Raw genomic sequence first — 14,153 nt, forward strand, 5'->3', positions numbered from 1 at the left:
AACAAATCGTACTTCATTCATTAATACCCATTCTTAATATTATCGAAGTAAGTAATTGTTAACCATTCAGTATTTTAGCTGATGTAGTTAAGATCTTAATGTACAATCTCTGCTCTTGTTCTAGGAGTATTTCTTACTTTATTGTCTAAACGGAAATTCAACATAATGGTTTTCTCGAGAACTTGTATGGTTTGCTGTTATTATCGAAATCTAGAGATACAAAATATCTTCTTGATAACATGTTAATTTTGATAGAATCTTTAGCATATTTCTTTACCTATAATCTATCTAATGAATATCATCCGAAACATGTAAATACGCAGTTTTAAATTTTTAATGAAAATTAGATACCTACCTGCGACATTTGACTTTTTTTAAACGTTTCAAGGCAACTTTCACACAATGGAGGTATTTATGAACGCCTCAAGGAAAATGTAAAGCAAAATATCTAACAGACACAAAATAGTTGAGCTACGAGTGCTACGACGCATTACTTATGCACTTTTTTTTTTACAAAATACAGGGTGTTATCTCCTGATACCTATGCTGTGTGACCGTGCAAATAGTCTCAAAAGGCCTTTTCAAGCATCACTGATACAACTTGAAACCATAAACTACAAACGTAGAGATTATTTTATGGCTAAGGAACATTTATTTAGTATATGATTGTATTTATATGGATAAGGTACTTTTATACGTTTCTTTGCGACTTTTAGCATTTTTCATAAAGCTACTCATATATTTTATTATAGACTAGGTAGGTATACATACATAACTATTTATCTACAATTATATTACATTCCTGTCATTAAACGTGTTAGATAATGTAAACGTATATTTTAGGCAACGTATACTGAAATTTTGCTACGAAAAGTTATTTTAATATTATTTATTGAGTTTTTAATTTTAACGTTTTTTATGTTACATACTTAATGGTAGATATAAGTAGATAATTTCTTTGATATGACGTCACGTGTATAATAAAAACTTATAATTTTGCGAGAAATGGGCCAAGCCCCATTTGAAGTATTTTCATCGATAAAATTGTCCATAGATTACGCCCTTAAAGTTTGATCACTACTTGCCCGGACACACTGTATAAATAAAAATGAATTGATGTTCGTTAGTCTGATTAAAACTCGAGAACGGCTGGGCTGGACCGATTGAGCTGATTTTAGTTTTAAAATGTTTGTCGTAATCCAGGTGAGCAAATACGCGCGCGATATTGTTTTTCTGTGACAGACAAAATTCAACGCGGGCGAAGCCGCGGGCGGAAAGCTAGTTAGTAATAAAAATTACTTGATTAATCCAGTTATTGTATCTGTTCCCCCGGGCCAGTGGGTATGCATCCCCTGGGTCAGTGGGTATGCAATTTCATGCATTTCCTGACGAAAAAAAAAGTTATTGTATCTGTTCTGTGGACTGTTTGTTTCACCCTGTAAGTATGCACGAACAAAAGAAGTGGGAGTTCTTAATGCAATGCAAGTAAAAAAAAATATTTCGCGGTTGACGTTAAATTGTTTTATTTATTTTAATAATAAGTTTTGTAACTAAGGTAGTTATAAATAAATATCATGGTTATAAGAAGTATCCTATCAATATTAGGTACAATGATTGCGGAATAATGTTAAATAAACTTTATGTCTGTTTCATTGTGGTTTGATTACCTTAGTTTATTATTGGTTTTAGATCTCACAAGTCCTGGGTTCGATTCCCAGTCCGATCTATTTTCGTAAATAATCGACCTATTAGCGTATTATGGGCAACCCAACTTAAAGGAAAAATATTTTAGCCTCTGACATTGACAACGTCAAGTAGAGCAGACTGTGAAAAGGAAAATGCATTACCTAAAATTTATACCATCACGGCTCCGTATTCCGCAAGTTCGTGGATTTAGACTACACGCTCCATACTACGCCCATAAATGGTTTCCTGATGTGGAATACGTAAAGCAATTTAGCGGACCAGTCATGTTCGTTACACCCATATTTGAGAAGTTTTACAAAATGAATTACACCAACAAAATTCCACCGGTTGAGCGTAAATTGAAAAATATGTGGATCAACTTTGGACCACAGCACCCGGCAGCTCACGGCGTCCTTCGTCTCATTCTTGAGTTGGACGGAGAAACTGTGGTTAGGGCTGACCCTCACGTTGGTTTTTTGCACCGCGCCACAGAAAAACTTATGGAATCTAAACATTACAATCAAAATCTTCCTTACATGGATCGACTCGACTATGTTTCAACACTTGCAAATGAACAAACGTTTGCATTGGCAGTTGAAACACTTCTTGACATTGAAGCACCTCCAAGGGCTAAAGCAATTCGTGTCTTATGTGCTGAGCTGTGCCGAATAGCAAATCACTTATTGAATGTATCGGGCACAATACTCGACGCTGGTGGAATTACGCCGTTCTTCTGGATGTGTGAAGAACGCGAGAAGCTGTACGAACTATTTGAAAGACTGTGTGGAGCACGGGTCCACTGTGCCTACATCCGACCTGGCGGAGTGTCCCAAGATATTCCTATTGGGTTTTTGGACGATGTTTACGAAGTATGTATGAAAATGGGCGAGCGCTGTGATGAAACTGAAGATGTTGCTACGGGAAATAGACTGTACTACGCTAGGACAGCAGGCATAGGGACTTATACCGCTCACGATGCTATTAGTCTAGGTTTCACAGGTCCCATGCTAAGATGTGCTGGTGTAAAATGGGATTTGAGAATTGCAAACCCATACGATGGTTATGATTTATATGATTTTGATGTTCCCGTAGGCACTTTCGGCGATAGCTACGATCGTCATCTTCTACGTTTGGAAGAGCTGCGTCAATCTTTGAGAATTATTAATCAAGTTATAGACACCATGCCTGAAGGTGAAGTAAGGACAGATGACTCGAAGATTTGTCTTCCTTCACGTAAGGAAATGAAGACATCAATGGAGTCACTTATTCATCATTTTAAACTTTGCACGGAGGGATACCCCGTTCCACCTGGAGCAACTTATACATCAACGGAATGCCCAAAAGGAGAACTAGGGATGTACATGGTTGCAGACGGTACTTCGAAACCTTATCGGGCTTACCTTAGACCAAGCTCGTACACACATCTCATGGGTCTTGCCCATATGTGCCCAAAATTAATGCTTGCCGATGTAGCTATTCTTATTGCCACTATAGACGTGGTGTTTGGCGATGTTGATCGTTAAAATGACTAACCGCTGCGGGCTGTGGGATTGGTTTTGTTTAATTTAAATAAAAATGTTTTAAATATTTAGAAAGAGTTTTTTTAAGGCATTGCCACGCTGATGAGTTATCTTCGAAGCCCAAAATCCTTACTGGGGTGGTGGGCTTGGCCTCAGGCCTCAGTAGTCTATGTAGCTAGTTACTTTTATTACATATCGCACACCTAGATCTAAACTGAGACAAATCAAAAATTGCCAATTTTGACTTATGCTTGTATTCAAATACTCGGTTATCATACGCATCTTTCCATCATAACAGGTTTAATAAAGCCTTGATCCATTTGCCGCTAGATGGCGATAACTTACTTTTGTTGAATCAAAGCTTGTCAACCCCTTCCACCTAAACAAGCGTTTTGTCAGTTGACCTTCGCTAGTATCAGAGAGTGCACGTATTAAAATAAACGAAAACGGGGATATTTAGATTTGTTACAGTTAAGCAGAAAATATATAATGAGTTAATTTGAGTAGTAGCAGTATTGATGAATTGTTCTGCAATAGTCAACCAGATCATTTTGACTTGTTCCAGTTTTGTTTTATAAAGTAACTGATATTTTGTTACCATTTTGAGTTGAGTTTGTTTTGATGAATCAACTTGTGAATTTCTAGTTGGCGTAGTTTTGTTGGAACAAATTTCAATTCAATGTTTTTCTATACAGAACGCGTAGTTTTGCATGTTTCACCTAAAATCAGGTACAGTATGATAATCCCTGTTTCTAAATAAAGTTAGTTTTATTCAAACTGTTCAAAAATAAAGAAAATGGTGTACTAAATACTGTGCAGTATTTAACTGCCTAAATAATAATAAAAACACAGAATGTACTTTTTTAAGTTGCCTCAAGACACTGAGAGGTAAATAAGTAGTTAATATTATTCATGATAATTCATGCTAAATCATGTATTTCCTCCGCCATTTTCCGCAGTTTGGCACCTCACGTCACATCATTTTACCGAAGTCAGCCCTATAGCTTCGGCGCAGTACCGATCACTGACGTTTGTCAACAAAATGGTGCTTGACTCTTGAAACAAGCTAAATTACACCATATTGTTAATGACATTGAGCATACATTTTTTTAAATACCTTCGCGAAGTAAAACTTCTGTACGTAGTACTTATTATTATTCTGTGGTATTACACCGATTCGGTATCGGCTGATTTTTCATACAAATTAGAATCGGGCTCAACTATCGGCTAACTAAAATTCGGTGGTCTGCGCCTAGGCTAAAGCTTGCCATTTTCAAAACAATAGTTCAAACTTGTAGTTTGAAAATGTTAAACTACTTTTATTTGAGTGAGACCATTTTGCGAATGAAAATAAATGGTCATTTTTGAAATCGTGACGAAATGCGAATGGGACTGCGTCACACCCATGGAAAATAAATAACTGTGTTGTGATTAAAATGTCAATTAACAACAGTTAATGTGCGATCTTGCAAGCAGGATGTCTGTTCAAAACGTCTAATTTGAAAGTGCGCTCTATGTTCAGCATAAATTGAATACACAAAATTGGTATAAATCATACCACCTTAAAGAAAACAAAATTAAATGTAGGAAAATATAGCGTACATATTATAGGTGTATGAGATTTTTTGCCATTTATGATGCTAATGTACGAGACAAAAAGCAGGAAGACACATACCATAACCACACAGTAACACAGCGCCATTGTAACCATAAGCAGAGCAAGTTTTGTCCTATGTACTATCGGCAACAGTGACTGCCCATTGCCGGTCATGTCGTCTCGTTCTATCGCAAAGAACCACCATTTGATAAGAGCGAGAGCAAAAACGGAAATGGATAGTTAACACTGTGGCCGATAGTATGTATGTATATCTAGCTTTTGCCCGCGGCTTCACCCGAGTGAAATTTCGTTTGTCACAGATCGTCATAAATTATAGCCTATATGTTATCCTGGTTTATAAACAATAATACTGTAAAGTTTCATCAAAATCCGTTCAGTAGTTTTTGCGTGAAAGAGTAACAAACATTCAGACATCGAAACTTTCACATTTATAACATAAGTAGGCTATTATTATTATTATTTTTATTTCAGGTACGCCCATTATTGAACATAAGCCTCCCCTAACAATTTCCATCTGTCCATCTTGTGGATAGATCCTACGATGTAGTCGATCAAATTCCTTAAACACACTAGTTTTGGCCTGTGTCTTTACCTTAAACCTGTTGAACTGCCGGAACTTCCCCCTATCGGTAGCCACAAGACTCCTTAGCGATTGCGTCCGTGGACACTGACTATCGGCCAGCCAGCGATACGTGCCGAATAGTTTCGATGTGTCGGCGCTGTGGAGATAAAAAAAATTGTTCATAGTACAGTTCTATTGATACACTGTTAAAGGCGGATTTATATCTCGTGGAACCCGAATCGGTCGCATGTGACCACGGTAACAATTGATTTCTATTGTGTCTCGATACGCTGGTACTTGAAGGGTTACTTGTTTAACGTACTGTGTCGTGGTGCATTAGAATGGAACAATTTTCCTGCATTAAGCATGGTAACGTTACTCCATACAAAATACACCGATTATCGTTGTAGTTACGGTTAAAATTAGGTGGTGCAACTCAGCCTAAATGTGTGAAACCGATTCCGTTTTGATACGTCACGACAACACGTCAGACAAATATAAATCCACCTTTAGTATTAGTGGGCGTATACAGGGTGTCCCGTAATGTAACGTCAAGCCGGAACTGGGTGTTGAGGCAAGTTGTGCTGGTTATCAGAAAAATATAAAAAAAAATCTATGTGGCATATTTTAAAAATAATAGGCATTTAAAAAAAATCTAAAAATTCTACTCCAGGTGACGGTCCTTTTGCTCGTGTTGCCACAAATCATCACTTTTTCCAATTTTTTATTTTGTTATGTAACCCTGAATAATGCTTCTCTAAATTGTTATCAAAATTACAAAACCAGCTGCTCCAACTTGGATGAAAAAAATACATTATTCCCAAAAAAAATATCAAAATAAAAATTTTGCCTAGTTTAAACTGACTGTACTGAAAAAAAATTGTACTATGCGAGTGTGGCAAGTGACGTCATAATTTGGCGCATTTAGTAAGGATTCTAAAATGGTATAACACTTTGTAAAATCTTGCTGTAATTGTCGACAATTTTTGTTTATTGGAAATAATCCCGTTTTTAACTTTATCTACCTTGGTTAAAAATTATTATTCTAATGTGCCCAAAATTCAAGTTTCTGGCTTAAGTGGGGTTGAGAAGCCNGTGTAGAATATCTTTTTACAAAGCTGTTTATCCTAACTCCTTTGCGTCACTAATGCTGTGACACACAATGGAGGCGTTTGGCAGAAAGTAGCGCTAGCAAGTAAAATGGCGTCGTTTTTTAGCGGAAAGTATAAAAAAATGTAAGTATAGAAAACTGAAGTTTAGCAAACGTGTCCTAGCCGAAATCATGCGAAAGTTTTCAGCGATTACCATGGCACTCGCCATTTAGCTAGCAAATTCTAACGATGCTATTATTATCGGCTGAACGCAGTCAATAACTGTCAAGATCAGCTGAGCGACAGCTGTCATTCCGTAAGTNGTAACTAATGCCCAATTTCACCATCAATCCCTAATTTTTAAGTGACCCCTATGATAACAAAATTCCTGTTATGTGTTTACCATAGGGGTCACTTAGAAATTAGGTATTGATGGTGAAAACGGGCATAAGTCACTCCAATAAATAGATAAAGTTTACAACTAGAAAAAAAACTTACTTGAAGGTTGGCCCCTATGATTTGAGGTTGGCACTAACTAAAACCGAAATTAAAATAACACTCTTTTGATATCGAACGTAGATCGACCAAACACACTTTATCGCTCGTATACTTTTTCTATCTAACTCTCATTCAAAATTATCGAACAAATCCCCAGGTATATTCAACCATACACGAATGAACAAGTACCGTTTTACATAATACATCGTCGACGTATTATGTGTATTGTTACAAGTGATAAAGGTGATAATCTCCGTGAGTAAACACCATAATACACTTTTATATCGGCCTGCAGACATAAACTAAAGCGGAGCTTTCTCCTTACAACACATCAAGTAAAATATTCCTCTATGCCATGGGATTATGATTATCATAAATATTATTAATCTATCAAAGCATTAGCGTTATGACATAAACATTATAGGTAAATTATGTAACGTAGGCTCATGTATGTTAGTTCAAGTTTATTGAGTTGGAGAACTTGGAGAGCTCTATCTACAATGACTCATCAATTTTATCAATTGCCAATAAGAAATGTTGCAATTAAGAAAATAAAATTACATTTGCTTCTACTTAATTGCAATACATTGTCTGTTAGGAGAATGTTCTAATTATATGTTGGATAATGCCACATGGCGTTAAGTTCGTATAAAAAGTATTTTAAATAAATACTATAAATAAAAAATAAATGATCGCTTAAAAAAATCTAACAATCTTAAATTAATTTTAAAACAGATTACGCTGCTTTTGTAATTGTTATGGTCACCCAAACAGGCGGAACTGTAGTAAAGGTTAGCCTAAATAGCATAGAGTAAATAACATAATAAAACATAATCACTACTCATAACTCACTAACAATAACATCGGATCAAGCAAACAAGCAATTAGCAAAAAATCTTGAAGGTCATACGTAATGCTTCATTACATCAGAAGTCTCCAAAACGGCAAATGACAATGCAACATACTTACTCGCAAAATCGAAAAGTGACATAAATAAAGAATCCAATTTCCTACTTCCGAAATTACTCAACTTGGTCGGTCGATGTTACGCAAGCCCGCATCTTCGGGGTCGGCGGTTGACATTAGTGACACACAAGATGTCAAGATGGGTTTCATAGCCTTGCAATCATAAATACCAAATACCTATTGAATTTGACCTTTTCTTAAACTGTCTTCTTTAAATATGTGCACTGAAATATTTAACCAGGTCACTCGCGTTTCTACACTTGTTATTATTCTTGCAATCAGATTATTCTTGAAGGAAAACTTTTATCGTCGTACATTGAAGTAATATTGTACGTAGTACATTATAACTCAATGTCGTCGTATCCAATAATATCACTACAAAATTAAAGAACAATATCAATATCTATCAGGCAGTCAAGAACAAAGAACTGGGTCAGCCGCAGTGTAACTCAGATTAACTTTAATGTCCTAATTATGTATTAATAACTCGAGTATTGATACGGCCTTAAGTTATATTAACAATGCCAATTGATGTGCGTGCGTACCTACATATGAAACCGTGCACAGGTATGTATCAGTTCTCATACAAATGTCACCTGTACAGACTCGCTGAGCTCGCATGAATCATTCAATCCCGTGAGAGAAAGTATACAGTATACATGACCACAAGTTTCAGCAGGTTATCGCCAATGCAAGCTCGACTCATTCTAAAAACGAAGACACAAATTAATCACAACGACATCCGGTACAACTCGTCCAATTAGATGTAATTAATATATTGTATCTGCTCATATTTCTCCTATCTGTTCTGAGCACTGATTTAATAACAATATCAGTTAATGAAAATACATCTTATATTTCATATTTAACTAAAATTTACACGAACGTCGTCAAATAAGAAATACTATCGTCATATTTAATGTATCATATTGCTGGAAAAGGTCCCTGATAATGCTGTCAAAGGCAATTAGCTATTCTGTCAGATGACCTTCCAAACGTCACGCATCAACTCTACTGAAGCCGCGACGCTCCTCTTCGAGTGAATTAAAATACGAGTAATAATTCTTATTCAAAAGTTATAAATTGCTCTTCTTTTTCATATCTTTTATGAATTAAAAACATAGAAGAATATAATTAGAACCATCTAAAAAACAATGTAATGAGGTTTCTTAAGTTTGTAATTGGTACTGTTAGGCGAGCTCTACACTGTGCTCAAGGCCGTGACGGTGTGTACTAGCTTTAAAGATAACTAATCTTCTGTATTTCATTAAGCTTGCTTAAGATTACGTAGCTTATATCCCTTAACAGCATCTGACACAGATAAGTACAATAAAGTAACACTTTCTTTCATGTTTAAATTTTTATGAAGGTGTGACGTGTTTCCACGTTTTATGTGGGTTACCGCTGTATAATATTACATGCATTAAATATTCGTCAACATTGATTAAAATAAATTTTTTTAGCCCTCGTGGTGATGCTTAAATGTTCATATTTTTTGTCCTATTTACTCGTACATACGCACGCAACATAAATAGCCTCAGACCCAAACAATGCTTATCTATGTACTAGGTCAGGGCTTGCCAAACTGTGCGGCACTATCCCAAGGGCGTTTGGCGATCTATAATATACTCGTAGATTGGCTCTGTGTTGCTACTAGACTAGAAGAAATTAATGATAGGTATTTTTGGGCAGAGGGGGCGCACAAAAATTTGAAATTGTCTAGGGAGTCGAAGTAAAATATGTTTGAGGAGCCGTGCTCTAGATCAGTGTTTTTCAACCTTTTTCATGACACGACCCCTCTAGTATGAAAAAATTTTTGGCGACCCCCCGACCCCATCCCCGACTTTTCGCTTTTTTTTTCATGCATGTTACAAAGATGTTGTAGGGACCGAATACTTCAATCCATACAACATTTACGCATTAGCATAATTAGATTTCGGACAATTCTATCTTAAAACTTTCTTGTTTATTTTACTGAGGTAGTTTTTCCACCTCTCGCGACCCCCCTGTAGAGGCTTCGCGACCCACACGTTGAAAAACACTGCTCTAGATAATAGAGCAAGATCTCTTCCGTACCGAAGGCTGGTCAGCAAGATCCTTGTCCGATAATCGCCGCACTTGGCACGCCGTTAGCGCATCAGCCAGCCCGTTACCGACCGCCGACGCAGCGTTCCGCTACGCGCCCGCTCTTTATTAGTTTAGTTAGGCTCTGATGGACGCTGGCTGCATTTGATTTTTAAACATTAATATAACAATAAAAAGAAAATTGGAATTGGCTTGATTTTCGCTGACATAGTTTCGGGGAAATAAATAAAGTAATTGTTGCAGCAATAGCCAATTATCTGGATTGGAACTAGGCAGATCTTGTAATGGCGGACTAAAATGCTCAACGTTAATGATAACATTCATATGTCTTCATGGCTTTAAATCTATTTATGAGTCAGCTCCAAAGATTCGTGTATCTTGCGAGATGTAAACCCACATTATTGGATTTCATAACTCGAATTGCTAGGCTTACCTATGAATATATCGTTATAAAGTAGCGTAAATAGGAGAGCTAGCATAAAATCATAGAGTCAATCAGTCAGTTAGCAATCGAAATTATGCTACTGATTTTTCGTTGGCGTATTGGGTTTTTTATTTTACTCAAAGTCAAAGTCAAAATTTCTTTATTTGTATAGACTATTAAATAGTTCTTACAAATCGTCAAATATTTTGCTCTTAAGGAGCCTCTACATGTCTCATAATCTTTTTACCCTACCAGATACCTACCTACCCTATTGAGGCTTCGTTTAGACTTGGAATCCTTTTGTCATAGTTTGCGAAGAATAGAACATTCTTCATTTTTAGATAGTTAGATAGGTTTGCTAGATTTTTTGAAACAAATTGCTATCCGCAAAATGCGCATGTTACTGCAAATGCATAACAAAAAGCAAATCACAGTAAAGTGAGCGCGTCTTAATTGCATATCACAAAACGTGGTTGTAGCTCACCGTAATAAAGCATACATTAGCCCAGAGAAAGGAAATGGCGAGTGCCTCATCACCTCGCTTCGTAGGAAAGCGGATGCTATCGCTGAAGATTTCCTACACACTGACATGCCCACTGATCTGAGTTGTATAACCGAAGGAAAACGGAAAGTGAATCCGACGACAACAGGTCTCGTGTACCGCTACCCAATTACAGCGTTTTGAAAAAAGGTTGAAGAAAATGCGGATGTCATAAGAGCCATTTGTTGTTGAGATGAAACGAAAGGGTGTGCATTATGTAACAGTGTTGTGCGAGACCCGTTAAGGCTGCTCTACCAATTTAAAATGATATGGAAAGATATAAAGGCAATATTTGTCTTTCTTCCCATATACGAAGAACTAAGGTAAAGAACAAACTATGTAAACCTGCGATGTAATCTTGGAAAAGAACAGTCAGAATAATTCAACAGATAAATAAATATAAAATGTATTAACATCGATATCCAAAAAGCTATAAAATGCGTAATTCATAGCAAGTGGATCATCATTATTTCTTCAAAGTAAACACAATCGATCGTCCAAGCAAGTGACCGTCCGGCACCACGCGACCTCAACCCTCGATGACAGAGCCACGCGCGCGCGCAGTCCGCCCGCAGCCGCGGCCCCGCGCGCACCATGCAGCGGCCGCGCCTCTCGCTTGCTATGCGTGACAACTGGCGCCATCTGCAGCGCCTCTACGGGCTCGAGCTCGACGACGAATGCTCGCCCCCGCGACGCGCGCCCAGCCTAGACTCCCTCATCAACTCCTCAGAGGGCGCAGCCTCCAGCGCCGACGCCTCCGCCCCCGAGGACTCCGACTCCGGCGCCGACACACGCGAACCCGAACCGCCCCGCCGCAACAACCCCGACCGCCACAAAAAATGCCCCCAGAGCTACTCGTCGTCGTCTAGCGGACACATGGAGACGATACACGAGGAGACCATGGAACCTAAAGTGTCTGTGAAAGAGATCCTGGCCAGGTTCGAGAATCTGACCGAAAAGACTGATACGCCCCCCATACAGGTAACTAGTGCCAAAACAGTGTTTCGGAATTTGTTTAAGCCTTGTTTGGGTGCGTCGAATACTTCGCCGAGCGTTCCATCGGATCTGTGCTATTTCGCAGGAATGCACCCGCGATGGCAATCTTTGAGAATGTGCTCAATACAGTTTTAGATATTTGCTACATTTGGTGTCGAAATAAGTATCGCTGCGTACTAAGGGGTGTCGAAAATTGGTTTAATCAGCTGTTTCGTAAGTGAGATATTGATGGACATTTCACAACTGTGACAGATTCACAAAATCGGTGTTTTACAATAATTTGGCGCAGTTTTCGCTGCATTGAACATTTGATTTTGATGTCGATTAATGTGGTTATCTTGAATGGTAGGTAATTATAAATCGGTTATTTGCTCTAGCGTGTGTACACTTTCCAATCTTCGATCGATGCTCTCGAGGTTACATTGATCTATTCATGAGGTAGCCATGATAGGTAAAAACTGCTGTTAGTACGAGTATTACCGCCACTCGTTGCATAAATGATATTAATGGTTCAGTTAGTGTCACATTTATTTATGTAATGTGCCTTTCCTGGTTTTTATTTGTAGAGTCGTAGTAATCGTAGGCATACTAGCTCATTTGTCTATTGCTTCCTGATTGGATCTTATTGTCTTAACGCGAGCAACGAGATGTCGTTAGATTCATATATTGTCTGTTTTATATCAAAGTTATATGCATAAACAAACATACTTAACATAATATTATGTCATAAGAAAGAACGTTGGATAGGCTTCCTATATGAAAATTCTTCATTTTCGAAAATAATTTCATACATTAATGATTTCTTAGTAGGCATATTTTAAACGATAAACATTTACTATTTTTTTAATCAGTTCATAAAACCTACATTGCCTTAAAATTTTTGAAAAGTAGATACTAATTAGGTACCCTCTCTAAAGTTGCTCAAAAGTGATGAAAAGTCCTCAACGCGTGGTGTCAAAACTTCGTAGTAATTTGGGCAGTCTCGCAACCGAAATAATTAAACTTATTAAGTGGAATACTCTCCATGCCTACGTCCATAGCTTGGTACTGTTAGCCGTAATTATCCGCCTCTAATTTCATTCTAGAATATTCCAATCAAAATGCCATTTCTAAAAATTTGCATCGTTTTTGTAGCCTTTATTGTATTCTGCATGAGCATATCTTATATTTCTGTTTATCACTAGCCTTTTCGAGTCTCGTACATTTTGTATGTTGCGTGCTCCAAATAAGTATCACTACTTGCCTAGATAGTACTTATTGATCTCTTGCAAAACATCTTAGTTCAGTACTTGTCTAGATTCTATAAAAATAGTATTTTCTCCAAGCGTCATCATCATCAATTCTCCGCCTTAATATTGAAACAAAGCAAGCCGGAAATCTTTCTATTTTTACATTTCTAGCGAAAACGATTGCGAAGTCACCAGATGGCTGACAATTGATTTTCTATTGCGTCTTCAATAGTCTTCGTATGCTAATGTTGTGGTAATTACTTCAACAACTCTATTGTCACCCGCCACTTCGCTCGCGTAGGTTTGTCAAAGAAGTACTTTTGCTTTCAATTAGAAATCCCAATAAATATGTCAAGCATTTATTTTATCACTAAAGGGATCACAAGGAATTAGGCTTAGCATTAATAGTAGATAAAAGTGACGTTGCCATTTTTATGATACAAACAAAAAATTGCCGCCCAAGTGAGATTCCCTTTATATTTTCGGGGAAAAAATACATGAAATTGCATACCTACACCTACCTACCCTGCGAGAACAGGGTAGGTTATGTGAGGCTACCCTTATCAGAAGGCTGAAAACCCCGGTGCTCCATCGTGGGGAAATCCGGACAAATCTTTAAACTAAACTAAACTAACTAACGGGAAACCCGGAACAAAGCCTTCGACTACCACACTCCCTCCCGGAACAAAGCCTTCAACTATCGCAGTCCCTACCGGAAGTAGTAATCCCTAGAGTAACCTTCTGCAAACAAACTCACAAGTAATCAGTTTCACCGATCACAATATGCTTCCGTAATATCTAATCACTATCCACATAATGTCTCCGATAGTTTCTAGTCTCAGTAGGCCACCATATTGCTGCTATTAATTACTTTTCTCTTCGCAACAGTTTATTTTCATTACACTTTCTGCTGCGCCGCGACACACTTTCGTACCTT

General features: G+C 37.5%; 2 protein-coding genes across 2 annotated transcripts in view; both read left to right on the forward strand.

The window, feature by feature from the left end:
- The first annotated feature begins 105 nt into the window (after nucleotides 1-105).
- On the forward strand, nucleotides 106-3,294 carry LOC114354416 (NADH-ubiquinone oxidoreductase 49 kDa subunit). Its single transcript, XM_028306791.1, has one exon. It carries the CDS (start codon nucleotides 1,839-1,841, stop codon nucleotides 3,207-3,209), a length of 1,371 nt encoding a protein of 456 aa, XP_028162592.1. The 5' UTR covers nucleotides 106-1,838; the 3' UTR covers nucleotides 3,210-3,294.
- An 8,254-nt stretch (nucleotides 3,295-11,548) lies between these two features.
- LOC114354435 (unconventional myosin-XV-like) overlaps nucleotides 11,549-14,153 on the forward strand; it is a 45,165-nt gene continuing 42,560 nt past the window's right edge. The window contains exon 1 of the mRNA XM_028306821.1: nucleotides 11,549-11,972. Within this exon, the coding sequence (XP_028162622.1) occupies nucleotides 11,586-11,972 (387 nt within the window). The 5' untranslated portion in view covers nucleotides 11,549-11,585. The remainder of the gene's footprint in view (nucleotides 11,973-14,153) is intronic.

The sequence above is a fragment of the Ostrinia furnacalis genome, unplaced genomic scaffold (genome assembly GCF_004193835.3).
Source record: "Ostrinia furnacalis isolate ACB-3 unplaced genomic scaffold, ASM419383v2 OfSCF2049, whole genome shotgun sequence".
Lineage (NCBI taxonomy): Eukaryota > Metazoa > Arthropoda > Insecta > Lepidoptera > Crambidae > Ostrinia > Ostrinia furnacalis.